General features: G+C 43.8%; 1 protein-coding gene across 1 annotated transcript in view; it reads left to right on the top strand.

Annotated features, from left to right (window-relative positions):
- Positions 1 to 27,734, top strand: part of fras1 (Fraser extracellular matrix complex subunit 1) — a 168,106-nt gene that overhangs the window by 44,779 nt on the left and 95,593 nt on the right. Inside the window, exons 3-11 of the mRNA XM_069523336.1 lie at positions 11,064 to 11,171; positions 14,031 to 14,123; positions 16,027 to 16,186; positions 17,364 to 17,497; positions 18,685 to 18,768; positions 20,988 to 21,089; positions 22,067 to 22,258; positions 25,191 to 25,280; positions 27,238 to 27,385. Of these exons, the coding sequence (XP_069379437.1) occupies positions 11,064 to 11,171; positions 14,031 to 14,123; positions 16,027 to 16,186; positions 17,364 to 17,497; positions 18,685 to 18,768; positions 20,988 to 21,089; positions 22,067 to 22,258; positions 25,191 to 25,280; positions 27,238 to 27,385 (1,111 nt within the window). The remainder of the gene's footprint in view (positions 1 to 11,063; positions 11,172 to 14,030; positions 14,124 to 16,026; positions 16,187 to 17,363; positions 17,498 to 18,684; positions 18,769 to 20,987; positions 21,090 to 22,066; positions 22,259 to 25,190; positions 25,281 to 27,237; positions 27,386 to 27,734) is intronic.

Below are 27,734 nucleotides of genomic sequence, written 5' to 3'. Positions count from 1 at the left end.
TCCTTGCACATTAAAGTAACCGGTCTGTTGTTTGGCTGTGTGTACAGGAGCTGGGTGTAGTTCGTTATTCGATGGCGAAACATCAGGATCGAACCGTCTCCTGATTTTTTAAATCACATGTATCGGTGAGAACTCGCTACCGTGGCTCCCTCCCCTGAACGCTACTGACTCTCTGTCCAAAGATGGCGGTGTTCACTCGAGCAGTATTTATTCGCCAGTGATAATTGAAAGGGAAATTTATTTAAGATCCTGGAAGCGGCACAGAGTCAGAACAGGCAGATGTAAAGGGGCGAACGATGGATAACAACCAGAGTCCTTTGTGTTTGAGTGCGGTGCACTTTCATCTCTGTGAGAGTGCACTGACCCACAAAGATAGTTGGCGAGTGTGTGTTTGCACACTGCTGTTGATAGTGTGTGTGTCTGTGTTTAGTGTAATCACAGTGTTTATATTCTTCCTCTCTCTGATTAACTCTGCTCTAATTGCCTTTCTCCTGCTCCGCTCGCTCTTTCATACCAAATGGCATATGTTATTTTTGTTGTGCTCAGAGGGTAGAGGCTGGTGCTGAAGTATGTGATGGCACCGTAACACACACACACACACACACACACACACACACACACACACACACACACACACACACACACACACACACACACACACACACACACACACACACACACACAGCTGCTGTTCTTCTCACTCAGACAGCAGTACGCCTTGTTTCCTGTGTCAGGTTCCCTTTGGCCGCTAAAGCTGTCAGAGAGCTGCCCCTCTGGTAATCCATACATCCTCATCTCTCTCTCTGTGTGTGTGTGTGTGTTTGTGTGTGTGTGTGTGTGTCTAGTCATTTCACACCCATAAAGATGATGTGCAGACTTCCCTGACTTGCTTTACGAGTCTTAGATTCAGTTTTCATCATCTGCTCCCTCTTGAAACTTGCGGCATCATATTTCTGAGGAGATTAATGTAACTGGAAGTTTTTGTTTTAACTGCACGTCGCTCACTGAACAAATGCTTCGCTTTTACCCCCAGAGAAAGACGATTTGCTGTTTGTTTAGTTCATCGCTTCAACGGAGCGATGTCAGCAAAGCGACGAACGTGCAGGACATCTGCAGGTCCTGGTAGGATGAAGTCAGATTTGAACAAAGTCGATCATTTCTCTTCATGACAGTTCCGGTTTTTAAAAGCTTTTCGGACTTTCAACCCTGAAGAGATGCACAACACTAAGTTTGAATTAGCGTCCAAACCATAGGCGGTAAACAAAGATGGACGACGCGTGTCCACTTCCTCCCCCGTATCCAGAGATGAAACAAAAATACCCAGAATACAAACGCTGCCATCTTCCACCAGAGATGCCATTTGGAGTTTCAGCAGGTTTGCGTGACGTTGCTCGAGAGGACGACGGCTCACAGAGCTGAACACAGAGGTTAACTGTTTATAAAGCAGCTACTTTAACTTTGTGCCGCCTGTGTTTAAAGTTAATCCTTGGCTGGGAATGTGCAACCTGACTCTGGTCAGTAGCCAGCGTGCATGTTAGATGGAGTGCCAGCCCGTAATCCTGCCAACAGCACATCCTATGGCCTTTCCCCTTCTCCTCTGTGTGGTGGCTCCCAGGTTTCATGAAACATTACCCAGCTGCTATTTTTCACAGCAGGATTGCAGTTGTGTTGCAGCGTGCGGCTCCAGCTCCTCTCGCAGCTGCCCCAGATTAAAATTTGGTTACAGATTCATAAGAGCCCCTGCAAGAAATCAGAGGCGTGGGTCAGAAATTTGCGCGTTCATTTTTTACTCGAGTGGCATTGTCTGCGTTCCCGCGCAGTGGAAAGCAGTGATTCAGAAACTTGCTCAGCCTTAAATCCCTGGTCGCCCAACTGCATCACTGCAACATGACTTTCAACACGCCAGAGTGGACAATTATCGAGAGCTGTGTTCACGTGCAAGCGACGGACGTACATCAGAAAAAACTCCCTTTAATGCAGCTTCAGTGGGTAAAACAAAAGCTTCCTCACAAAGCCATCTACCCATATGAATTATTGACCTTTTGTTTTGTTAAGCTAAAGCTGTTGTTCTGTTCCCGGAGCTGCAGATCGCCGCCTGCCAGCGTGTTCGGTGTGGGAGGTGAAACACGTGAGACACACTGGAGCGACGAAACGGGAACACGTTCTTTGGACTTGTAAAACAGATCGATGATCGTACAACACGCCTTCAACATCAAATCTTTACCGGAGGAATGCAAATTAGTTTTGTCGGAACCCGAAAACTAGATAATGAATGAGGCAGCTCCTGGAAAACGTGCACAATGAAAAAAAACCAACCCTCCCAGGTTGAGTGCATTATGTATAACCACAGGCCTGTGAGAGGAAACACAACGTTTACCTTCTGTACTTTCTCTTCACCTACATCTCGGTCGCTTCCACTCCTGTTTTCCCTCCTTTCTTTTGGGCTCCTCACTCTGAATCCCCCACATGATTTCTTTAGCTCTCAGAAAATAGTTTCTTGCATTTTCCTCCCTCCATCTTTTTGATTCGACCCACAGTGCAACACGAACGATCCGAGCTGTGTTTTGGGCTGGGGAGAGGCTTTGATTTTAATCGGAGCTAATGGGTGTTGAGACAGAGGAGGTGAATTATTAAGAGAAACACTTCTGTTTGTGTTCATCATCACGGTGCCGAGCAGGGAATAAAGAACCGTACCGTTTAATCACACTTGAATGTGTCGCAGACGCTCTTATGTCTGATTTTATTCATATTTGAGTTAAATAACTTTTTCTTTATTTTTGATTTCTTCGCATGCTTTTAGAATAGTTCAGAAATATTAAAACGGCGAATCATGAGTGTGCCTTTTTTATCCCTGACCCTCTTAAATGGGTCAGGGACTGTTATTGCAGTCTGGAATAATCCAAGCAGAAGAGTCCACATTTTGGTTACCTCCAGCAGCACGCCATCATTTAAAAATAGTTTGATGATGCTCAGCTCTTCACTATCAAGCATGTGTTTCTAAGCTAAATTGCCGAATGAATCATCTTCTCAAACAAACAGCCAACTCTCTGCTGAGATATATTCATTAATGCGGCGGCTCGGTCTCACAAAACAAGCTTTTATTTTTCCATTTGTGACCGTGTGGCCCCGGTGCTGATTTCCTGCTACGTGGTGGACCCTGACTCTGTGGGCCGCCTGTTTGATGATCCAGAACCCATTACGTGCTCGATTCTGATATTTGGCTGCAGTCGAGGGGCAGACAGCTGGATTTATGGGCGCTGGGAGGCAAACGATCAGCCAGTCATTTGTCATCTCGTACCAGCAGAGCCTCTAATTGGACTGGAGGCTTGGTGGGAGAGCTGAATCAATGAGCTAAGTCACAACTTTTAAACTCAGCCTTTCCCTCCAGACGAATGTGTGCGCGACTATTAACATAACAATCCCAACCCTGTGGCAGAGCACACAGCGTCCTGCTTTACATACGGACTCCTCGGCTGCTGAATGAGCTTGTGGTGGTCAGATGATGGATAACGCACGAGACGATCGTGGTAGCCGAGACACCAGAGTCGCATCCTCACTCTTTGTAAGGACTGCTTTTAATATTTGCTCTGAATATTTGCCAGTGCATTGATTAAAATCAGGCTGACACTCCCTCAGCCGGGCAGCTCTATAACTTTGCTTGTTTTCACAGCTTGCCCTCGCAAGAAATTAGCATATAATCACTTGACCGGCATTGAAGGGAAGTTGCGGGGTAAAGCAATTAAACAGCAGCAAATGAATATATTTGAATTCATTTGGGGAAAAGGGAGCGGCACAGCCGCCCTCCAAAAATGGAAACATTAACCCTCCCGGTCGTACGGGAGCCTCAGAGTGATGAGGCGGCAGCGATAATGAGAAAGAGTGGCCGAGCTATGTGAAGCAACTTGTTAGTGTTTTGTCAGGTCAGCGCTGTGCTGTGGCTCGGTTTTATAACATATCTGAAAAATGAAACAGGAAGTCGTGCTGCATTTCTTCTCTGTTCTTTCATTTGTTATCAAGAATACATCAAAGGGCTTTCCTCAGGCGTCCTTCGTTCTCACGGTTACAACTTTTTTCTTTCAGTTTTAGTTACGTATTTTCTGCTTTTATTACAAATAGGGGCACTTTCACTTTCACTCGACCTTTTTTGGATCAGGGTTCAGCTGCAGAGTGAAAACCCTTTTTTTTTGTATAGTTCAGACTTTTGGACCTAAAACAGGAAGTAGAGACGTCATTAAACAATCGCAGAAGAAAAAGAGGAGGAAGCAGCTGCAGGATTGCTGCAGTCTTCCCGTCCTCATGTTTGAAAGATGAGGACGTTCATTTGGTGCATTTGAAGTAGTGTGGAGTACTAAACCATAATGTAGTACCATAATGATATTACCATGGCAACAAAATGAACAGCCTCATTCATTTTCTCAAATTGAAATAATATTAAATCACATGTCAAAAACCTTTTGATTTGCAGTCAAATATTTAAATAAATTCATATGTACTATCAATTCAATGTGGGATGACACACACACACACACACACACACACACACAACTAACTCAGAGCTATTAAAATATTATCCAGCTGTGACGCTCAGAACCTCCAGGTGTTATTTTGTGACAAAATGTTAAAACTCATCTCCTCGGTGAAGTTTTCTTCAGCAACCTTCCCTCCACCGACACTTTTTCGGTGCTGTCATATCATTCAAATGTTGAAAGACCCTCAGAGAATATGTCTGAGCTGTGAGCATGAGCGGTTTTCTAGAGTGAAAGAGCAGAACGAGGTGAGCTGCCCTGTAATTGAAAACCTAACCCGTCCCTCTGCAGCACTGCGTCCTGGTTGACACCGTTTCCTGCTGCTGTGGACTTTTTAGTCTCTGAGCCCCCCCCCCCCCCCCCCCCCCACCACCTTCAAGTGAATTAGGTTTCTGTTTGATTGTTGAGGTGAAAAGTTGTAAATCTAAACATAATTCCTTTTTTAAAACCAAAACCAAACCACACATTCAGCTGCTGTAGATGAGTCAGAATCCATTTTGTCCAATGGGAGGACGTAGAGACGTGTCGTCCTCGTGTACAGTCCATGCTCGCTGAATGAATTCTCACGCTTACGTTACCGTGAGCGTGTACATGTAACCACCATGTGTTTGTGAGCAGCAGATCTGTCAGCCTCATTCACGTTTCTAACTATTAAAAACTTGTTTTGCTGTTTTCATGAATTATTTTCCAATTTGACTTGTATTGTGTGAATAAAAGTGGTTTTTATATTGGACCCTCAGTTTTTAAAGTTGTTAGATGTGTAAGGAAATATCGACCGCTCTTGTTAATTTGCAGCGCCACAGAAAATGTGTCGGCTCAAATTGATTTGTGGTCAAATCACCCGGCTCTGCTTGTTCCCTGTTACAGTTCTGAAACCTGACCCAGTTCCACGCTGTTGTTAGAAGACGTGCACACGTACAGAGCCTCGGTGTGAGCAGGTTGATCGCCTGTAAATATAAAGTTGTGTTGACAGCACCAGTTTCCCCTTGTGGAGAAGCTCAAGTGCTTTTGCAGCTGCATGAAACAGCAAAGCTTTTTGGCCCGGGTAAGCCATCGCGGCCCCAGATTGAATTTGCCTCAGTAATAGCTTTAGTTTCTATCGGCTCCGAGCCCAATTTCAGCCCAATTACGTTGTGCTTGCCTGGCAGGCTGCCTGTCTTCACACGTCCTGAACGGGGAGTCCAACTAGTGTAACTGACACCTCCGCAAAACTGAGCCCTGTTAATGCTCCGCTCTTGACTTTTGTTCTCGATTGGATTTTTAATTGAATCCGCTACTTAAACCAGTGTAGGGGCCACAGAGTCCTCGTCCTCCCGCCTGCATTTATCTATTTATTTTTCCAGAGAGACGGGACTCAGAGACGCAGTCTGTTTCTTTTTTCAATTTTTATTTTCATTAACTCAGAGACACCTCCCAGTGAGACCGCAGCGTCTGCTGAACTCTGATGGAGGTTGAAGCTGCACTTCTCACTGCTGAACTGATAAGAACACACACACACGCACACACGCACACACACACACACACGGTACAGTATGACAAGAGAGAAGGTCACAAACAATATCCCCATAAGAAATTTAATGAAATTCCCGGGAAGATATAAAAATGTAAAAATGACTTTTTTCACAGCTTTGTTGATTAAACAGTTCATTGATAAATCTTGAAAATATTCGGCAGACACATTTTTGTTCTTAAATAACTTTTAATCCATTGAGTTGATTTTAAAGCTTTTATTCTTGGTTTTTATATTTTCAGCAAAATAACATCAAGTAATCAACAGACCTTGTTGATTGGGAGTTCAGGATTCAAGTAGATGAACCTTGGTGTGGTAAATAACTAAAAATCTGGAAGATTAAATATCAGCTACGAAGAGAACTGTGGAAATACGATTTAATAATTTTTATTGATCCTGTAAGTCCCGGCTTCTTAAACGTGAAGTCCCTGATATAATGAATTTACACATATTTCCTTAGATGTAGTCTACAACCAAAGGCTGCTGCTCACTTCAGTATTCACTTTATTCAAGATACTGATGATTAACAAAGTCTTATCTTATTATTCAGACTGTCTGGGATTCAAACCCACAACCTCACCAGCCACAGCCCCACTCAGACTTAGCTTTGCCTCAGTCGCTACTCTCGGTGAACGTACTGGATTTATTTTATCTTTATGAAACTGGCGACGCGCAGCGATGAGATGGTTCAGTCCTGGATCACATCTGGGCTCGATATCTTTCTCCAGGGGCGAATGAAATCAGCACCTCGACTCCTCGGACGTTTAATCAGCGAGTCCTGCAGGTACGGGCCTCTGCGGGGGGGGAACGAGCTCAGTGGGAGGAGGGGAGGTGAATTACAACAACCACTGCATCGCAGCAGAGGGGGGGGGGGGGGGGGGTCAGGTAATAGCTGGTCCAGATTTAATGGGGGGGGGGATCCCTGTTCCCTCGCCACAGACTCTTTAAGAGGTCAGTTTGTACAGCGAACTCCAGGTCAAACCCATTCTGCCCGTGGTGCATTCAGGAGGTAAACAGGACGAGGATTTGGAATTGAGTGCAGCCTCCTCGACCCCCTGAGACCTGCGCTGAAATGGACTCGCCGCCCAAACCGCTGCGGCGCAGTCACGTCCGACCTGCAGCCACTTATAGAGTTAGCTGCTGCGCTAATTTTACACGCCCTCTATCGAGAAAGCCACAGGGCCATAACAGGAAAGTCCTTTCTGAGGGCATACCTGCACACTTATTATTAACCTCCGTGACCTCTTTACCCAATTTAAACCGAAGCAATCGACGTCTTTCATCACGTTACGTTCTTGTTTTACAGATCACCAAATATACACAACTTATTAATATCAGCACAACCACACACATGAATTCAGTGTAACACACAGTCATACACATGCAGAGAGTGATTTTAAAATTTACATTTTGACTTCTTTATTTAAAATTCTATTATTTTAACATTATTATTAAATTATCATTTTAAACAAAAGACGTTAGAGACTCATGAGGAAACTGTATGTTTGTATTGATGGTTCGTGGGTCATCCAGAGGTTCGAGCCCGGCTGCTCCAGTGTCCTTGGGCAAGAACCTAAACCACTGATACTGAAGTGTGTGACAGACTAAGTGCAGTATAGAGTAGTGCTGTGTGAATGCACACTTGCGCTCTAAAGTGGTTTTGAGTGGTTGTTAGGTCTAGAAAGGCTCCTTATAGATGCAGTCCATTTACCATCCAGCATTTGTACCTTCTCCCGTTATTAAATGGCTGTTACAGTTTCTTGTAGTTTTTCTTTTTCGACTTTCTGAAACAGCTTTTGTTTGAATAGATCTTTGATCAAATCTAATATCAGCCCCTCTCATAATGGAGAGGATCACTGATTAGCCTGGAGTTCGGTCCGTTCTGCTCCAAAATTTCCCATTTATTACATTTGCTTTGAACCTCCTCTGTCTCACAGGGCGATCTGTTGGAGGGCCATCAGATAAAGAAGAGGCTGTCGCCCCCGTCGGGAGCGTCACTGACGAGCAGTGAGATTGGTTGGTACGGTGGACCCCCTTGCTTTAATGTCGAATGTTACATCTATGGATTCTCTGGAAGTTGTGATGGAAGTTCAGGAAAGGCCACGGGGCAGGCATCAGCGTGACAAACTCACTCTGTTCTGTGAATTGCTCCGTGCAGTCAGATCTCATTACCTGAGCGATGGTTGCGATCCAGTGATAGTGTAAGTGCGACTCTGATGGAATGCTGCTGGGACGCGTAGTTTAGAATAATGTCATAGTCTGAAAACCACAGTGAAGAACTCTCGTGTGTGAGTTCGATGCAAAGTGAGTGCTCGCCGCGCTGTACTTCCAGATTTGAGTAAATCTGAGCTTCGGTTGTAATCTGTCCGCGTTGTGCGTCCTTGTTTGAAATGCATCGAGGTTCAAACCTGCGCGGGACGATCCTCTGGGCTTTAATTTCCCTCAAGGTGAAACATCGTCAATTCAAGCAGTTCAAGTGAATCTGCATCTCTCAACACTGTTTGCATCTTTTTAAATTCAAATTTAATTTTGTTTGTTTGCCATAATTGTAGTGGGGGGGGGGGGGGGGGGGGGGGGGGGGGACTAACAATCCTGTTCTTCTGACGCCCTTGATCTTTGTTCCCATCAGGTCGTATTTGACTAAAGGCTTTTCTGTTTCTGTATCCTGCGGCCGTGTCTGAGTAATCAGACTGTTTGTGGTTCATTGTGAAAACATTATTACTGAACGTCTGTGCTGATTTGTTGACTCGGTTGCTGTCCCTTCTGTTGCCTCTGATTATAAATGCTACATGCTCACCATTATTATTATTTCCTTGTTGTTAGATCACTTTCAGGACCAGACACATTTGGTTTTCCAGGTGATTTCAGGGCTATTTTAAACGAAGTCTTGGCAAAACTGTTAAAGTTTCCCTCTATTCATAAAACAAACACATTACTGGGGTGGAGTACTTCACTTTGCACAAACGTGATGTATCCGATCACAGCGTGTAAAAATACTTTTCATAACTGAAGGATTCTTAATTAGCTTAGCTTAGCACAAATCCTGGCAGCAAATCACCATGCTCATTCAATTAGTGTGGTTGTTTGGGAAGCTCAGTACTTTAACTATTCCCCTGGATGGCTTCCTGGAAACTTATGGCAGCTGTTGTGTTTACAGACACGAGAGTTGATCTTCATGATCTCGGGTAACGAGAGACGTTTAAATTTTAGGATTATATAATTTCTTTTATTATTCACTTATTTGTGAGTGGCCCATTTAAAGAGTTTATTTTTGAATCCTTTGTGTGTGTTTTGTTCCTCGGATTGTGTGTCGGTGTTAAATGTCACAGCTTGAACCTTGAAGCTTGAAAGAAAACCTCCGTTTCATTTGACAACCCGCTTCTCCTGACTGTCGCTCCTCAGCTCCAACATTAACGTTGCGTGCACAGATTGCCTGTGACATGTTTTCCCTTTCGTAAGAGTCATTACACATCTGGCCACCGCTGCGCAGAGATGCTCAACGCACAATTAAACCCACTTTGACGGACACATAAACGGCACAAACCGCATCACGGGGAACATATCAAGTCACGCGCTCTCTGCAGGAGCCTCATTCCCCTTCCCTTTCCATAATCAGATTTTCATTCGGTGATGGCGTTCTCCTTTGTGCGTGTCTTTCAACGTGCCCTGTAGCTACGCCCACATGTCACTGCATGACTTTGAGCGACTTATGTGCTTTAATTCAATTATGAAGAGGAATCATAAATAGGACGATTACCTGCGGTTCTCATTTTTCTAACCTAAATTAAAATTTGTACTTCAGAGATTTGAGCAGTTCCCTACATGCTTCCTACAGTTGTATTCACAAATTGAGTTGTTTTCAGAATATTAAACCATGTATGGGGTGATATGATACAAACCCTAGCAGTTGTAGTCTATAGAACATAGAGCTGGAACACAGAGTGTGTACTTTCCACTCTTCCCTTCAGTGTTGGAGCTTTTCTGAAATCAATCCACTATATTCAGCTCCCGGCTGCACAACCAGGACGATACATCCAGCCGCAAATTCCAATATTCTGTGATTCCTCCCACTCTGTATTTTCTTGAGTAGTGAAGTTGTGGTTGTTACCTGAGGCTGAAGTCTCCGGTCCATAAAGATGTCTGTTTTAGTTACTGTCTCGAATGAGGCAAAGTCTCCACATGTGTGCGACAGTCGCCACCGGCCATGAAGTGTCCACTCTGTGAGCTCGGCTGTATATTCCTGTCACGAGAGGGTTATTAATCATCCGGCTAAATCAGATCTATGGACTATAAGATGATATATCTGAGTATATGCAGGCATCGGGATATTGATTTAGCTTTGGCTTTAAGCTAGCCATAAGACACTGTCAGCTCAGCATTATGAGCTATTGACAAATATCAGGTGGTGAAATATGCAGCCGTGTCGCCAAAGGTGATCTCGGGCCCTTTCTGTCTTTTTTGGCCTCATCTCGTTGTCTCGTCGGCCGCGGCGCTCAAGGCTTTTAATCAACACTGAAGCAGGTTCACCCGCAGCAAATAAACCCTGCTGTGTTTTACAGCCATGGGTATAGAGGCTGGTAAGAGTTCAAAGTATGAAATTATTTTTTTTCTTATAGCGGAGCTCCCGTTTCCTCAGCTTGCGCAGTAAAACCTCAGCCGGCTATCATGGAGCTCACAGAGCGTGTAATACAAACTGCTGCGATGGAAACAGTTCCTCGGAATAAGATTCCAACACAGTGTGTTTTTTTTTTGTGTCCGTCAAGTCAACTGTCTGTGTTGTTATCACGTTTCACTCTGTGGTTACTGCTCTAGTTTGAAGCCTCAGTTTTTGAATCCATCCAAGCGTGAATCAAAAATTTCATCATGAGCAAAGTAAAGTTAACTTATTTAATACGTAATAATTAAACGGGTACAGGCAGTGAAACAGACTGTCAGGGTCTCATCATAAAGATGATGTGTGTGTGTGTGTTAGTGGATCATCTGTTCGTCTCATGTCTCATGTCTCATGTCTCTTGTGATTTTTACAGAACAACACATCCTGGAGGCCACAGTCCTGTCAGGAATGTACCTGCTATGGAGACGTGTCCATCTGCAAGACCCCCCACTGCCCGAACCCACAGTGTGACTTCCAGAGGGTGAGTCAGAGCGGGGGGGAGTTCTCACACTGCCGTCAACGCTACCAGAACTTAGGAAACACTGCTCCCAACGTTCAGTTTGAAAAAACTCTTTGTGTTGAGGGGCAGAAACAGAAGATGTCAACAAGTTGTATGTATGAAACTGTATAATTGTATTTTATCACTTAGTGACTAGAACATTTAGGGGGGGGGGGGGAGACTAAGCAACCAACTGCAGGGTAGACAGGGTAGCTTTGAATTTCCATTTTAAAATAAAAACGTACACACGGACGTAGTTCAAGATCAGAATCTTTCTTCCTGAGAAGCGTATATCTTCTTTAAAGAACTACTTTGAGAAGCAAACCTCCGACAGGCTGAACGTTTAGAGTTCAGCTCCACTCATGTTTTGTCTGGTGAAGGACACAGATGCTTTCAGGATTCGAATGTTTAGATCCGTGTTTTTGTGATATTTGTATCTCCCTCTTCAAGGGCCCATTCAATCACTCGTCTTTGTGATTCGGCCTTCCCCCCCAAAAAAAACTAAACAAAACTGAATCAATGAGCTGACGACTGTGCTCTCAGGTCTGGTGCTGTGCACCATTTAATTTGCCACAATGGCAACAGTTAGCCGAGTGTTGGTTCCAGCCTACCTCCTTTGGCTCATTTGAATTCACAGGGGCACATTTTCAGAACTCTTTCTCACTCCATCTATCCGCCCGTTCCTCCCCGTACTTCTTCTTAAATGGGATTTAAAAGTGGAGCCTGCGGTGACGCCATCAAATCCAATCCCAACCCTGAGCTAAGGCAACAATCAATGCCTAATGAATTCCACTCTGCTGTCGAGCAATTCATTGTTAATTAAGAATTAGACCTAGTGCTCACGGAGCTGTGTGCTCCCTCTTTTTAAAAAAGCTCTTAAAGTGTGAGTCCCTGTCACATAAACACTAAGATAAAACACTATCACACGTTAAACACATTATCATCTGTCCGTCCCTGATTCAAGGGCTTTCTTTTGAAATCGGCTGCCGTTATCTACGAGCTTCCTTTTCCCTGTTTCCTCCTCATTTCCTCACCTCGTCAACTTTTCTGTATTCCACCTTAAGTTTTCATAAAGGGGCCTTAATGTATCTGTAACAAGCTGAACTCTGGGTTAATCGTCTAGTGTCGAGGAATATTAAGTGAGACTTAAATGATAATTCTTTCAATATGTCAGTTATTTTCCAGGTTAATGGGTTGGTCTATGAAATATCAAAAAACGACAGAGTGAGAACAGCCGGCTTTAAACTGCTCAACAATCCCAAATGACTGAGCGAACCCTTAAACCTGAGAGTCCGCAAGTATTTGAGATTTGGATTTCAACAAGCAAACATGTTGATTTATACATTTTCGTATTCTTTGCATTTTGCAGTGATAATGTGGGATTTGATTCCAGCGTCATTAACTATTAAAGACCGTTCGTTGTTCCAAACCAGGAACGGCAGCTCAAGAATGAAATTCTGTCTGAAAGGACGTTTATATCGTAGGTGTCTCTGTCCACAACACTGTTAGATTCTGGTTCACTTTATCCTATGATCGGGCAGGAACACTGGCTCGTGAATCTCAGATTTACTGTTTACAGTTTCACCTGCTATTTTAATTTAGCTGCAGAAGCAACAGCAATATTGGGAAACCTTGAGCCTTACTCCTGTAACTGTGCAGCCAGTGATAAATGAGCCCGAGTCTGTATCATCTGTCTTTATTTGTAGCAGTAAAATCTCAAATTGAATCAAATTCTTGTACAGACACATTTTTTATGATTATATCTGAAGCAGAGGAGCTGAAACAAGTAAAAAGATTAAATGTTCGAGACAAAACACGAGAACACGAGCCTAAATATTTTGTTATCATCGTTTATGGCTGTTGTGGAAGATTCATCATTAAAATAACATTTAACAAACATGATTGACATAAGAAACTACTTTTCCTAAATCATTTTATTGGGTCGTGAAGAATCAGTGATTCTCATCGGAGTTAAGTAAAATACCATGTTGGAAAAACCAGAACATTTTAGTTGACTTGAATTTAAGTTGTATTAACGCAAACTGTTGATTGGAATCAATCCCATAGTCAAGTAGAACCAACTCAAGCCAGTTGTGTTGATACAACTTTAATTTATAAAAAAAAACAAATACAGTAATTAAAAGTTGGTTTAAACACTTTTTCAATGATTAATTTAATTTTTACGAGTCACAGGTGACAAATGACAAAAGTACAATTTAAACTCACATTTCAGTTTTTTATATGAACCACAGCTGCAGCAGAGTTCCCTCTCTTTATGTCCGACATGTAATTCATACGTTTATTCTCCTGTGCTTCGTCTTCTGCTGCTGACTCGTTGTGTTTCCGTTTTGTTCTCCTCGTCAGTTGATACAAGACGTTCACAGAAGCTTATTGGAGGTTGTTTTCTTTCGCCTCTCGTTCTTCCGCTCCATTTTATTTCTATTCCATATCATTTCTATTCACAAATAAACCTCTGAACTATTCCTCGGCTCTGCCTCTCGCCCTCTCTGCTTTCCCATTTGCTTCCCGCCGCACATTCGACCTCAATTAGCTCGCATAGGTAGCGTGGCGGCGTGGTGAATCTGTGTTGTAATATTTTTTGTAATGCCTCCGCCTGCACCCGCTCTGTATTCTACACGCCGTGCCGGACTGATAGTCTTCATATTTTTCATTTCCATTTCTTCGCTTGTGTCACATGTCGCTCAATTTCCATGGAAATAAGATTGTAATCGTCAAGTTTTGTATTCATGCTGCTTACAGGGAAACACGGGGGCATTTGTGTGTATCTTGGTCCTGCTCACTGTGCATACGTGTATTAATGTGTATTCGTGTTTTCTATAGGGCGAGCATTTGAGAATCGCTGCCAACAAGTGCTGTCCAGAGTGCATCTCCTCGTCCCAGGGTTCCTGCCAGTACGAGGGAGTCGTCTATGGAGTGAGTGCAGCTCCGTGTTTCATCCAGCCTTTCCAATAAATGATTGAATGTTATCATGCACACAGAAACATGCACTCTGTATGGATCTATTTAAAAACACAGTTTATGGCCCCTGGATTATATTTTCTTTAATGACAGCCTGCAACAATATTTCAGATATTTTATTGGCATCAGTTTCTGTGCCTGTTTCATCATGACGATGCCTCTGAGAAATTGTTCTCCTAGTTTCTTGACATCCCCGCACTGAGGCCTGACCTCGGCCCTGCTTGGTCACCTTCAGACCTTCAGGATGGAGAGAACGTGCTGAACGTTCATGAACCAGAATGACGACATCGCTGAGTGGTCTCACATACGTGAAAGTATCATCGACGAACCTTCGCCTCCCTTTCACTTCTAATCTGCGGGGAGCAAAGAAACAATCGGATTGTTTGTGTGGAGTTAGAGTTTGGTGAAATGTCCCCTGAGGCTGCACCGGAGACTGTTTATGAAGATGGACGACTCGTCTTCACTTCCCTCCGATGTCCAGAAATGAAGCCAAACTGTCCCGGATACAGACGCTACACTCTCCGTCTATGTGCTTTATTTTGTGTTTCTCATGTCTTTATTTTATCTCTTTTAACGATCGCCTCCTCGATGGAGTGTCCTCCCCTCTGGACCTTTCTGCTGCCATTTTGGACAAAAACATGTCCTGAAGACAATTGTTCTGGAGTGTGGTTGCTCTCCAGGCTGAAGTGGGCACTTCACACGGATCTGAGCGAACAGGGGATCGAGCTCTGAATAGGAGTCGTGGCTTTTTGAGGGTGTTACTGCATCTTCACTGAAGGACCAGGGCTGACGTGACTCTGCTGCTGCTCCTTTCCCAGGACTGTTTGGAAAAATCCGGCGTTTTCCTCTTGTTGCCTCCGAGCCGGTGACAGCCAGTGTGTGTTCAGGTTTCCCATTTGGTGGTCAAAGGTCACAGTGACATCATATGACTGGATCTGCACTGGCTGGTGGAGGCAAACGACCACAGGCGATAAATCTAGTTTAGTAATGTGACAATTGTTGTTCAACCACTGGACTTTGGAAGACTTTTACATGTATTTTGGATAACAGTATTGTTAACTGTTCTCTGGGATAACTTCTTAAACTATTTATTATTTTGTGCACAGTTGACAGATCGTGATCTTTTCAAAATTCAAAAGAAGAAAAAACTCTAATTGAGTTCTTTTTAGATTTAAATATTTGCAACCGAAATCTTCAAATTGCAAATAAATAAACCTCTCCGGTTGTGACTGGAGGCAAGAACATGCCGATACGTAATTTATACTGAAAGAACAAAACCAATCTTACACATTATATCCACAAGTGGATCTATAGGAGATGTCTAACTCTAATTAACACCCCAGAGATTCCTGTGTGCGAGAATAGAACCCATCAATCCAGCTCTGTCAATCACAGGGAACGCAGCTCGTGTTTTTACAGCAGTACACGAAGCCTTAAAGCATTTTCTCAACACTAAATAAAACGAAGGATAGAATTCCCGGAGGATCGCCGACGAGCTTAGTGTTGCAGCGAAGCCAACAATCGAAACCCTCAAACCGGGCAAGACTCAGTCACACTGAAATGAGTCATCTCCACGTGTGACGGTAATGTCCTGTCACATTCTTCCCCTCTTCCCATGGTCTCTTCTCTCTGACACATCCGTCTTTTACCTCCTCCCTCCCCGCTGCCGCTCTCTTCTCTCCTCTGTCACTCAGGCTTAGGCTTACAAAGTTGTCGTGTCCACAGAGAGCGAAACCACTTTCTCTCATCCCACTGTCTCTCTCCTCCTGTGGTTGTGTTTCTGTGTCTAACTGTCTCTCTCTCTCTCTCTCTCTCTCTCTCTCTCTCTCTCTCTCTCTGTTTCTCGTGGTTCCATCAGCATGACAGCCAGTGGAGTCCCTCGCCATGTTCGCTGTGTGTTTGCTCCAGAGGGAGTGCATCGTGCAACCCTCGCCCCTGCCCCCCTCTCAGCTGTCCAGAGGACGAGAGCCCGTTCACACCGGCCGGGGAGTGCTGTCCCAAGTGTGGCCGCGGTGGAGGTGAGGACTCCCTTCAGAAAATCACCTGCACACACTGATTTCAGATGCAGCAGATGCATCTATTTAAATTAACCAAATTAAATCACCTTTTCTTTGAATCCAGATTTGTTCTAGATTGGAGGGAAAGCCTGGATTTAGTTTGTGAATTCAAATGTTCCGCTCTTCACTCGCAGATGCTTCCTCCCTCGTACGTGCATTTCAGAACTACCAGAATTATCAAACTGGAAATGCAGCTTCTAGAAATGTAAAGATTCTAAACAGTCTATGTGTATATTTAGCAAATATTACACAAAGACTGTTTATAAAGATCGACTACACGTCTCTAATTCCTCCCACTATCCACAAACGAAGCCAGAATATCTCTTAAATTTACAGAAAATGTATTTTTGGCTCATGTGAGAATTCAGGCGACTGGATGTTGTACAGATAATTCCCAGTGTGCGAGTGTTGGTATCGTTTCTAGCAGTGAACTGGTTCCTCTGTGTGTGGAAACATGTAATTTATCATTTTTCTGAGCTGCTTTATGAAACCATGCTTATTTAATTAGGTCCAGAGGTTGTTTTCTGATGCCCTCAAGGTTTATACATCCACACTGAGCTGCAATTAAAATGCTAATTTCTCCAGTGCAGTTCTTCATCAGGTGCCTTAAAATGCGTTTCCCACATTTGCATGAGGGATGTTTTCAGGGTTGCACTGATAATTACTCCTGCCGTTATTACACATCATTTTTTTGGTGTGTTTTTGTGTGTACTGTGTTATTGCTGCTGGATATTAATTACAGCTCGTTGTATCTCACTGAACGTAGATTGTTGTGGGTATTTTCCAAAGTACAAGCAATTTAGCAGCATCTCCCCGGGGCGAGTGATCCTCGTGTGCTCGGACAACGCTTTTGTCCTTGTGTCAGACAGGAAGTTGTCATGACAGACCCCGAGCTTTATCGTGCACACGGAGCAGCTGCAGCGACCCGATAGCTTAATCTCGACTGTAATGATGTCTTGGAGGTTCTATGATGCATCTCAGTGATTAGCAGCTAATTAGTGACTGCGTTATTCCCAGACTGTAAATCAATGTGTGTGGGCAAACTATGTCAGCTCATTACCTGACACCCGTTCTCACTGTTTACATGTCCTGTGTGTGTCTGTGTGTGTCTGTGTGTGTCTGTGTGTGTGTGTGTCAGAGTCCTGCTCCTGGCAGGGGGTTGTGTACAGGGATGGTGAGGAGTGGAAGCCCAGCCTCTGTTCCAGATGTGTCTGCAGTGATGGGGGCGTCCAGTGTTCGGTGGCAGAGTGTCAGCAAGTGGCCTGCAAACCTGTAAGTGTTCAGACACACACGCACGCACACACACACACACTCCTGCTCTAAGTTTGTGAGTTGTGAAGTTGATGTATTTAAACAGGATAAAAATGAGCCTGTGTTCTGTTCCACTGCTTCTCCTGGCTTGTGGCTCTAGTGCTAAATTACTCTGACCCATCTTTTAGGTTCTTTCGTGCACTGGAGCTTTATATGATGTATTAAATGAAATGATGTACATCGTAATAAATCCACGGAGGGTCAGCGTGATGTGTTCAGTGTTCATTAGCTTCTTGGGGGAAGAAAACAAGGCGGAGCAACATCCCAGTATTTCACATATTTTTTCATCCATAGCAGTGACGTAGATTTTACCTTGACCTCCTCCTCCTGCTGCAGCATCGATCGTCAAGTTGTTTTTTAAAAGCTCCAGACTTTCCTCTCTGGATCTCTGAAAAGCAGAACTTCACTCTCCGAACTCGTAAACTTTAGTTCGGAGCCTTATGTGGTATTATTGTGACATTAATTATTCTAATTATCCCTCCGTATGCTCGTTTGTTCCAATACACACACACACACACTTTATCTGCTTGGAATAAAAAACATGTTCCTACTGTTACAGATGAGAACGATTCTCATTGTCCCCTCATGGAAATACATTCTGCTAAATACTATAGTCTCAATGTAGAGTTGAAGACATCAGTGTTTGTCCAAAGCTGTTGGGTGAACTCTGGAATCAGAGGAGTTTCAAGCTGTTGATAACATTTGCTATCGTGTGATGCTAAACTCCTTCACTCAGTTAAATATATCAGGTACTACAGGGTACTCTGACTCTTGTGGCAACAACCGAGATACTCCGATGCAAAAAAAAAAAACTTTTTATTTTAATTTATTTTCTCTCCTGAACCGGTAAAATAAACGTGATATGCTTTGTGAGTAAGAGAAGCGATTCTTCTATCTCCAGACTTTGAGTTTGAGCTCGGTCAAACAGCCACGTCAGAGCTGGAGGCACAGAGATGAAAGTGATATTGATCTGGTCTAAGTCTTGGTGAGATTGTTTTTGCCGAGACGTCAGAATGTCTGACAACACTGCCGCAGCTTGTATTTCCAGCGGTGTGTGTAATCGAATTACGTTTCACCACAGAACGGTGGAGTGGATTTGTTTCTCTTCTGTTATTGTGGGTGAGTTCTTTCTTCTCCTCTTCCCTCAGCACGAGAACTTGGTGATTCAGCCTGGACGATGTTGTCCTCAGTGTGTGTCCGACCCCTGTCTGTCTGCTGGGAAACAGCACCAGGTCGGTAACATGTGTCTTTACAAACAAAGAGTTTTGTATGATGTGCAGTGTGTGTGTGTGTGTGTGTAACTTAGACAATACGAAAAGATGGACATCATGATTGTCTTGATCGCCCCCTGGTGGCTGGCTGCAGTATATGTTAATCCCACCTCCTCCTCGTTAGCTGATGGGACATGGACCAAACTAAAACATCAACTTTACATTACAAATACATTTACTGAAAACGTTTTCTTTATATTTTATGCTTTTAAAACACGTTGAAGCGTCATGATTGACAGGTGAGACTGACTTGCGGTTGGTTGAGTGTGTGTATCGGCACAAGGTCGATACCGTGGCTCCACCCCCTGATTGCTACCGTTACTAAGTTCGTGTGTGTGTGATTTTTATTTTATTTTGTGGAAACGACGTTGATATCAGCAGCTCTTAAATCTACAAAACTATGTCACCGTACAGATGTTTAACACAACTTTGTGTTTCTCTCCACAATTTATTTCAATACTTTTGTCCTCCTCTCTCTCTCCTCTCCTCTCTTCTCCTCACCCTCTTCTCTTCCTTTCCCTCCTCTCCTCCTCTCCTCTCCTCTCCACTCATCTCTTCCTCTCTAATCTCAGTTGGCTTCACCTCGTCTGCCCTGCTCTTGCGTTCTCCTGCTGTGTTTGCAGTTCACACTCACGTACTCATTCCTTCCATCTTCTCCAACACTGCCAACTTCCACGTTTGATCACAGAGTGTCCCATTCTGTCTAATGTGTGTTTGTTACTTCTGAGACACACACACACACACACACACACACACGCACGCTCTCGCTCATTCATGTTTGCATCGTCATGACATCGGATGTGTGTGTTCTCCGTCAGGATGAGAGGAAGTGTCAGGGACGTCTCAGTTTGTGATTTATTACAGAGAATGAATCGCGTTGTCTCGCTTCCATGTACACAACCTTCATCCTGACACATCACACACAAGCATGCACCCAAACAGTTGTGTGTTACAGTAAAAGTAAACCACAAAGTGATGAACAGAGTCACAAATGTTCAAATGCAAAGTAAACGTCGTGGGTCGAAGTTCACCAGGATTCAAAGAGACTTAAACCTTTAAGAATCCATGGATATCGTCAGTTTTAGTTCTTCTAACGATTTGTCTTTTGAACCTTTTTACCTCAGAACAGGGACAAACTGCAGATCATGTGTTTATAGAAACCCACATTAGTCAAACACTTGGCTGGGCTGTGATTTCTGTGTTAAGTGTCTCCTTTGGTTGGAAAATAATTGCGTCCTTCAGGCTCCGCTCAATATTCAATCGAATGGTTTAAGCCTCAAGAGGAAGTTAGAAATGAATCTGACAACTACAGGTTAAACAACTCACAAGAATTTGAGCTGATTATATATTTGAGGCCTGAAACTCAATGGGCTCGGAGCCTTTGTGGAACAGACTCCCTTCACTTTGCTGTCCTGACGAGAGAGCGACTTGATAAAGGGGTTACGCTGCTCCTTCCATATGTGTGAATCCCATCAGCACTCAGGTCACTCAGGTAACTGATGTGTTGATTTGTATGCGCAGACATCCAGGTTAAAACTGATCTGAATTCGTTTGTTGTGAAAAGTAGAAATCAAAGTCTGGAATCAACGGGGGTTTGGGCAACAAAACAATGTCGATACTCATCGCAATCACGAGCAATATGAAAAAAGTCCAAAGTATATCAATATGAAACTCATTGTGTGTGGGCGGAGTGAGGAAATCCATTTACCGCTGTTCATAAAGTGTTTGTCGTTCTCTGCTCATAAAGAAGAAGAGATTAAGTAAATGTTTCCATTTGTGTGTCTGTGTTTGTGTCCAGAGTTCAGTTCCTCACGCTCCGATGTTTGTTTTGAACTTCCGGAGCGTTGACATCTGATAGCTGCTTTTTGTGTGTGTATGTGTGTGTGTGTGTGTGTGTGTGTGTGTGTGTGTGTGTGTGTGTGCGTGCGTGTGTGCGCGTGTGCACCGATTTATATTTGTATGCTGCTCACGCTGCCTCCTCTGAATCCCCACATAGAAAAGAGGACACTCAGTGGATTCAAATGAGCTTTGAGTTTCTTTCTTTCTTTCTTTCTCACAGCCTGATTCACTCTGTGTGTCAGTGTGTGTGTGTGTGTGTGTGTGTGTGTGTGTGTGTGTGTGTGTGTGTGTGTGTGTAGTTTGAAGATGGTCTAAACGTGTGTCTGTGTGAATCTTGACAGCACGGCGAGCAGTGGCAGAAGAACGCCTGCACCACATGTGTGTGTGACCACGGTCAGTCCAAATGCCACACACAAACCTGTCGGCCGATCAGCTGTGACCAGGTGCGTTCTCTTTCTCTCTCACACACACACACACACACACACACACACACACACACACACACACACACACACACACAAGATATAGGTTACAGTTATTATATCTCATATGTATTATAATAGGATAAAGTATGTTTATTGCTCATTAATACACAAAATCTACAGGTTTACATCATTAAGATACAAAAACTACTTAAACAGAGGATATGAAGCTGAAGAGGCAGCTGTTATATATTTATACTTTCTGTTATATACTGAACACACTCAGCACTCAGACCTCATAAATTCAATAAAGAGGAAACACTGGATTTTGTTGGATTCATTTCAGGCTCCCTGCTGTTTCTGTGAAGTCAGTGAAAACCCTTTTTGTCGCCCTTTGCTCTTCCACTTCAAGTTTCTTTTTTTAAACTTTGACTTCAAATTGAAAAAATTCTCAGTTTTTAGTTCCAGCACAGCCGAGGATGTTTTTAACGGCTCATTTCCCGCACTGATGATAGCAGATAATAATAATAATTAAAAAAAAAAAGAAAGGATCCCATTGGGCTCAAAACCTCCAAACCACAGCTCAGAAATGAGAGAGGCGAGTTAAAAAGTACCTGCTCTGTTCTGTGAATAAGAGCCGGTAATGACTTGAAGGCACAGCCGCAGCTTTCAGCGGTTTCATTTGTGTTTACCGACGTGAAACTGTCTTCATGAGACACAGACGATCTGAAACCCAGAGCTGTGGAGGAGTTACATCTGCAGCGTCAGTAAATCTACACCTCTCAGCACTTTCAAATCGCGTCGCAGGAACTGTCTGATCGTCCAAACTGCTTAGTGTGTTTTTATTTAATGATGCAACGCACAACGTCACCTCCATCCTCTTGCTCTCTCTGCTGAAACACAAATTCATACGTTTCTCCGATTTGCTTTCTCTCGTCTCCCGGCTCGGATTGTTTTTTTCCTTAAGAGCCTGAATCCACTCCTCTGCTTCTCCTCAGGGTCAAACCAAAGTGAAGCGAGCCGGTCAGTGCTGCGACGAATGCGCCGCCGCCAAGGGAAGCTGCCTGTACGAGGGCGCGGTTCGTTACCACGGCGACATGTGGAACGGCACGGGCTGCGAGTTCTGCAGCTGCAACCGGGGTCAGGTCCTCTGTCGGTGGGCCGAGTGCGGCCGCGTGGAGTGTCCTCAGGTGAGACTGAAAGACGAGAGGAACTCAGAGACTCGGGCAGCAAGCGTCCATGTGAGTTTAAAGTGAAAACGGACCTGAGGATCCTCGTGGGCAGGAAAAGACAGATTTGTTGAGTTAAAAGTTTAGAGGGCTGAGGCAGAGCGCTCCAGAGCCTCTGTAAACAGTAGGAGGTATTCAGAGCGGCAGATCTAATCTTATTTACTTCAGTGAAGCCTCCGCGGGCGGCTGACGGAGCGGCTAGGGCAGAAAAACACGAGGTCATCTGGCAGAAAGGTTCGGTATCAGTCGAACCATCACACAGGAAAAGAACAGCTCACCCATCCACACAAACCTCCTCCTTATACCGACTCTGTCGCTCTTTAAGAGACGTCAACTTCATTCCAACTTGGCCCCCATCAAAATCACCACGGCCGGAGGAGGAGTCTATTTTGTCCAGTCTAAACCCAGTCTGACCGTTACGTTAAGTTTACGCAGAAACACACAAACGTCTTCGTCTTGACATGTTGACACTAAAGTCATTATTTCGCCCCCAAAAATCAAAGTAATTCTCCTTCGATTGGAGATTTGAGTCTCCAGCTTTTAGTCTTTAGCTCGACAGACGCTTCACTGACATTCTTCACGTCTTCAAACAGCTTCAGACGCACGAGCTGATTTTTTTCCTGCTTAACCTTTTCTCCTCTAGTTCTCAAACGCCTTCCCCTCCGAAATGCAACGTGTCACCACCCAGAAATCCCATTTCCCGGCGTTCAAACAAGGGCCGCAAGGAAGTTAATGGAAGATGTCACTATCTTCACTGGTGTTAAGGAGGAAATGTGGGATGGATGGGGACGGGGGGGGGGGAGGGGGGCTGGTCATTGGAGGTTATGAGGTTGGCTGCTCCCATCAGAGATAACTCACTAAGTTAAGATGAAGTAAAGTGGACGACGACATTAAACCTTAATGATCAGAGAGGAAACCTGCCCCGCAGCATCGGCCCGTTAGTAAATGGAATGTGATTCAAGAGTAACTGACATGGATACAAAGCTTCTGCAGCTGATCTCTCACATCGAGACAAAAATGTTTTTTTTGCGACAAGTTTTGTGAAGTGTCACGTTTAATTATGCAAATGAGGATTTATTAAATTAAATTTCCAGTGAACAAATCCGAACGTTCCATAAAGCCACGCTCGATACTCGCTTTCATTCTGTTTACACACTTTTTTTTATAACACAGAGGAATTTTGGATCTCTCGTTTTTATCACTCCATAAATCGAGAATACTTTCAGCAGCCATAAAAATATCCATCCAATATAAAAAAGTTTTTGCCATATTTTTGGAAATGAAATGTTCTATAAATCAGGACCTGATATATGATAGAGATCCTCAGAGAAAAGCCCCAGAATATAGATGGGGATGAACCTGGAAGCTTCAGTGTGTGGAGGCGGCGATGGTGCTGGAGATTTCAGGTTCAGAAAATAAAGAAATACTCCTTTAAACACACACACAACAATAGTAAAATAAAAACTCGATCTGCCGGTGTGTTTTGGGGATTCTGGCCCCTGATCCTGATCAAGTTTTAATGCTCGTTAATCCAGTTGTTTTCGTGTAATCTCCTTTAAAACCAAACTAATTCATCAACAGGATTGAAAACATAACAATTGGAGGTGTAAAAAAATCTCAAAACTGGATCTGGACATTTTCAGGAGTTTGTCTTTCATGTGAAGAACGCGGCGGGAGATGGTGCGGGTCAGACTCTTATCAACGAAAACTCTCATATCTCATCTTTCCCAGTTGGCGTCTTCGTGGCGTTCTTTGTGTCTGGCTCTAGATATTTGCATTCTTCCAGTTTCCGCTCGCTCTCAGTGAGTTTTCCTGCTGAATTCTCTTCTCATGGACATTTTCACTCCGAGAGGCTGATGGGAAAAGTTCAGGAAAATATCTGAAAACAGCTTTTAGTGACTTACATTCGGTAAACCGACGCGGCCCGGCTCCGAGGCGTCCTCACATCTGCTTCAGTAGAAACATCCTCACAGGAAAAACAACAGAGGCTTCAGTGGAACTGCTCATACGAAGACATGTATATCACACTTGGCCCAGTTAGGAATGTGGGACGCTGGACGTGGGAGTTTTTTTTTTTTTTTTTTTTAGGACACAACAAAGCGTCGGTTCAGGTTATTAGCTGGTGTTCCCATAGTTACTCTTATCCCCCAAAATGACCCATTTTCTGGCGCCACATCGACTCACATCGACTCACATCCAGTGTTTTCTCATGTCAAGCAGATTTGATAATATTGCTTTAATATCCCCCGCCACGACCAACTAAGCCCTCATTAATCACGCTGCACCGTGATAATTACAGCTGGTAAGTGTCATTAACCGTAAGCAGCGTAACTGGCGTTCGTCCAGCTCTGAGCGGAGCAAGGTCACTCTGCTGAGAAGCTCAGAGCCGCACAGATTCCACCCTGCGTGTGTTTGTGCGTGAAACAATCAAGACAAGGTTGCAGGTTTAATGACGACTGTGGGTCAATCTGGTGTGCAGTTACTGGAGGAGGTTTATTAGGACTTATTAGAGTGCACGGATAATTAAAAATAGTATTATTTCATATCAGAACAAAGCGTTAGTGATATTGTAACATGTATAATTCCAGTTGAGCTGTTTTCCGTACTTGTGAGCGATATAGGTCAAGAAATCAAAGATTCTTTGTGGACATGTGGAGGTGAGGACAGGTGTGTTCAGGATTACCGGTTATATTTTTATATAATTATATTATTTTAATTTGTCACATCAAAGCACAGTCGTTACATCAGAAGCATTTGAAATGAATTGGAAGCTGCAGTTGGTTCCAGGAAAGGTTTTATTTATGTCATTGGTTGTGGGGACTGTCTCTGCAGAAATAAAATGAATCAAATCTAAATTGATGTGCATGAACGTGTTTTTTTGTTTTTCTTTCAGGGATCCCAGCTTGTTCATCTGTCTGGAAAATGCTGCCCGGAGTGTTCCTCTGAGAAACCGTCCTGTGTGCACGAGGGGAAATCCTACAAGGTACTTCTGTCACAGAACTCGAACTAAGTTTTGAGCTCGTTTGCACAAAAGCACGAGAGGAAAAGATAAAAAAATTAGGCAATCACTCTAAACTGACTGACTGAGACACGATGAGGCTTCTTCAAACTCTTTACTTCCACAAGAGGAAACGTCTCGCAGCAGAGGAGGCTCCTACACAAACTTTATACATCAACGTTAGTCTGGATACAAATGCTGCAGGATGGTCGGCCATGGTCGAGGCCGAGAGCAGACTGAGCTATTATTTACTTTCTCTCCTGGAGGAATTCATGCTAACAGTAGTAAACAAACACAGACAGGTACTGCATACTTATTACTCGCCTACACTGATCAATACACGGCGTCTCAGCTCTGCCGTTGTCGTCAGCTGGGAGACATTTGCCTGAAAGGTTAACGCTACAAGTTTGTGGCTCGATAAATAACGGTTCAGACTCCAGAGGGACTTGAAAATAGCAGTGAGGGAAGTTAATCGGCCAAAATAAACCATGTTCGCCTCACGCTTGTTTTAAAGGTCCAGATTTATAGAAGACTGAAAGAACAGAAACACTGTTTTCACTTTATTTTCATAGAATATTATACATTAGCATAATCAGGAAACGATCACACTGAACTTGTTGGTGATACGTTGGTTAAAGAAGCTTCATCTTCTGTGTTACTGAGCTGAATTAATGTAAAATGTCTGATCAAGAGGAGCAGAGACAAACTTTGTCACATGGCCCCTAAAGTCCATCAAGTCAAACCTGATTTCACACACTCACAGATATCAGTCTTCTCTCTGTCATCAAGATCCACTAATGATTCCCCGGGAAATTGGTGAAAATGTCAACAAATGTCAACAAATGTCCACAAATGTCCTATGTCACAGTGTTAGACAAGCTGAAAGTCCCTAATCTGCCCCTGTCTCCCAATTTGGAAAATATCTTTCTTGGCTTATGTCCCATCCCAACCAACAACAAGACCACCAACCAACAAACCAGCTAACAAACCAATAAACCAACCATAAAAAAAGAACAAACCAACAAACAGACCAGACAACAAGTATTAAACAAACCATAAACAAGCCAACGAAGCAACAGACAAACAAACAAACAAACCAACCAACAAGCAGGTCATAATTTAAAAATCAGTCGTCTCATCATAATATAACAAAATAAACGTTACATATTTATAATGCTGAGGTAATTTGCATGAAAATCAGTTTCCCTATGATCCATCATCTGAGAATCTCGAAGATGACCGTGACCAATTGTTCCCCAGTCGTTACACAAAAGTCCAGTTCCACCGTCACAGCCGACGAGAAGACGCAGGGTGAAGGTGGAGAACCTCTTTCCTGCGGCAGGTGTTCTGCTCTTGAGATTCTGAAGAGCTTTGGACACAAGTGGTTTTTTGAAAGAGGAGCCGTGCTACAAAGACTCACACAGTCAGAGAACTTTTAATTTAGTTCCGTCCTCACAAGTGTGTGTCCTTGTTTGACAGCTTTGACCTGCCACCAGACGGTTTCCAGTCCCGATTCATGGAGCCGCCTCTCTTTTCTGCGTTAAGTGATGTCTGGTGTTCTGGCTGTTTGAATAACTCTCTGTCCTCGGTGGACTTCTGTCAGTTCACTCAATCTGCTTTGAAAACCTTTATGAAAGTCGTGACTGTGCCGCTTCCTCCAGAACTGACACATGCGTCTTATTAGCATTCAGCTTTGTGTCTGTGTGGATTTTTTTTTTTTTAATTTCGATTCATTAAAATCCTCTGTTGCTTCTTTTTTTTTTTACCAAACGGCCTCTCTCTCCTCTACAAATGTCTCCTCCACAGTCACACTTGCATAATATGACCGTGAACCTCCGCATTTATTAGGTCTCGGTTTCATAAACGTGTTTTCCAACTCTCTCTCTCTCCCTCTCTCCTCTGGCCTCTGTGTTGTCTCTGCCCCTCTCTCATCTATCTCCAGGACACGGCTCAGTGGACCGATGGCAGTTGCCGTGAGTGTGAATGCCGCGATGCCCAGGTGACTTGTTATCTGCGGTCCTGCCCCACCTGTCCTGCAGGCAGCCTGGCTGTCACCCAGGAGGGCCGGTGCTGCCCCGAGTGTCAGCAAGGTACGTCACTGCAAAGTGTGTGTGTGTGTGTGTGTGCGGCCCCTTCTGCAGCGTTGCTCTGTTCTGTCAAACCGGTTGGTTTTTAATGATTTCATCCAGGATGAGCTCCATCCTTCATTCAACGCCGGCCTGTGTTTAGATTCACCTCATGTCTGTGTGCACGTAAACTCGGATGAAGTTCACCTGGATGTTTCCTCAAGGCCGTTAGAGTCTCTTTATGATGATGTGTTATTATATTTAGTTATTTATACACGACCCACAAACAGGATTGTGTTTATACAGAGCGCTCCAGTCTTATCGACCACCTGGATGTCGCCCATACACCCACGCACATTCCAGCAGCGCTTCT

The sequence above is a fragment of the Paralichthys olivaceus genome, chromosome 4 (assembly GCF_024713975.1).
Source record: "Paralichthys olivaceus isolate ysfri-2021 chromosome 4, ASM2471397v2, whole genome shotgun sequence".
NCBI classification, from domain to species: domain Eukaryota; kingdom Metazoa; phylum Chordata; class Actinopteri; order Pleuronectiformes; family Paralichthyidae; genus Paralichthys; species Paralichthys olivaceus.
Note: the sequence above shows the minus strand (reverse complement) of the source record. Positions and strands in the feature narration are given on the sequence as shown.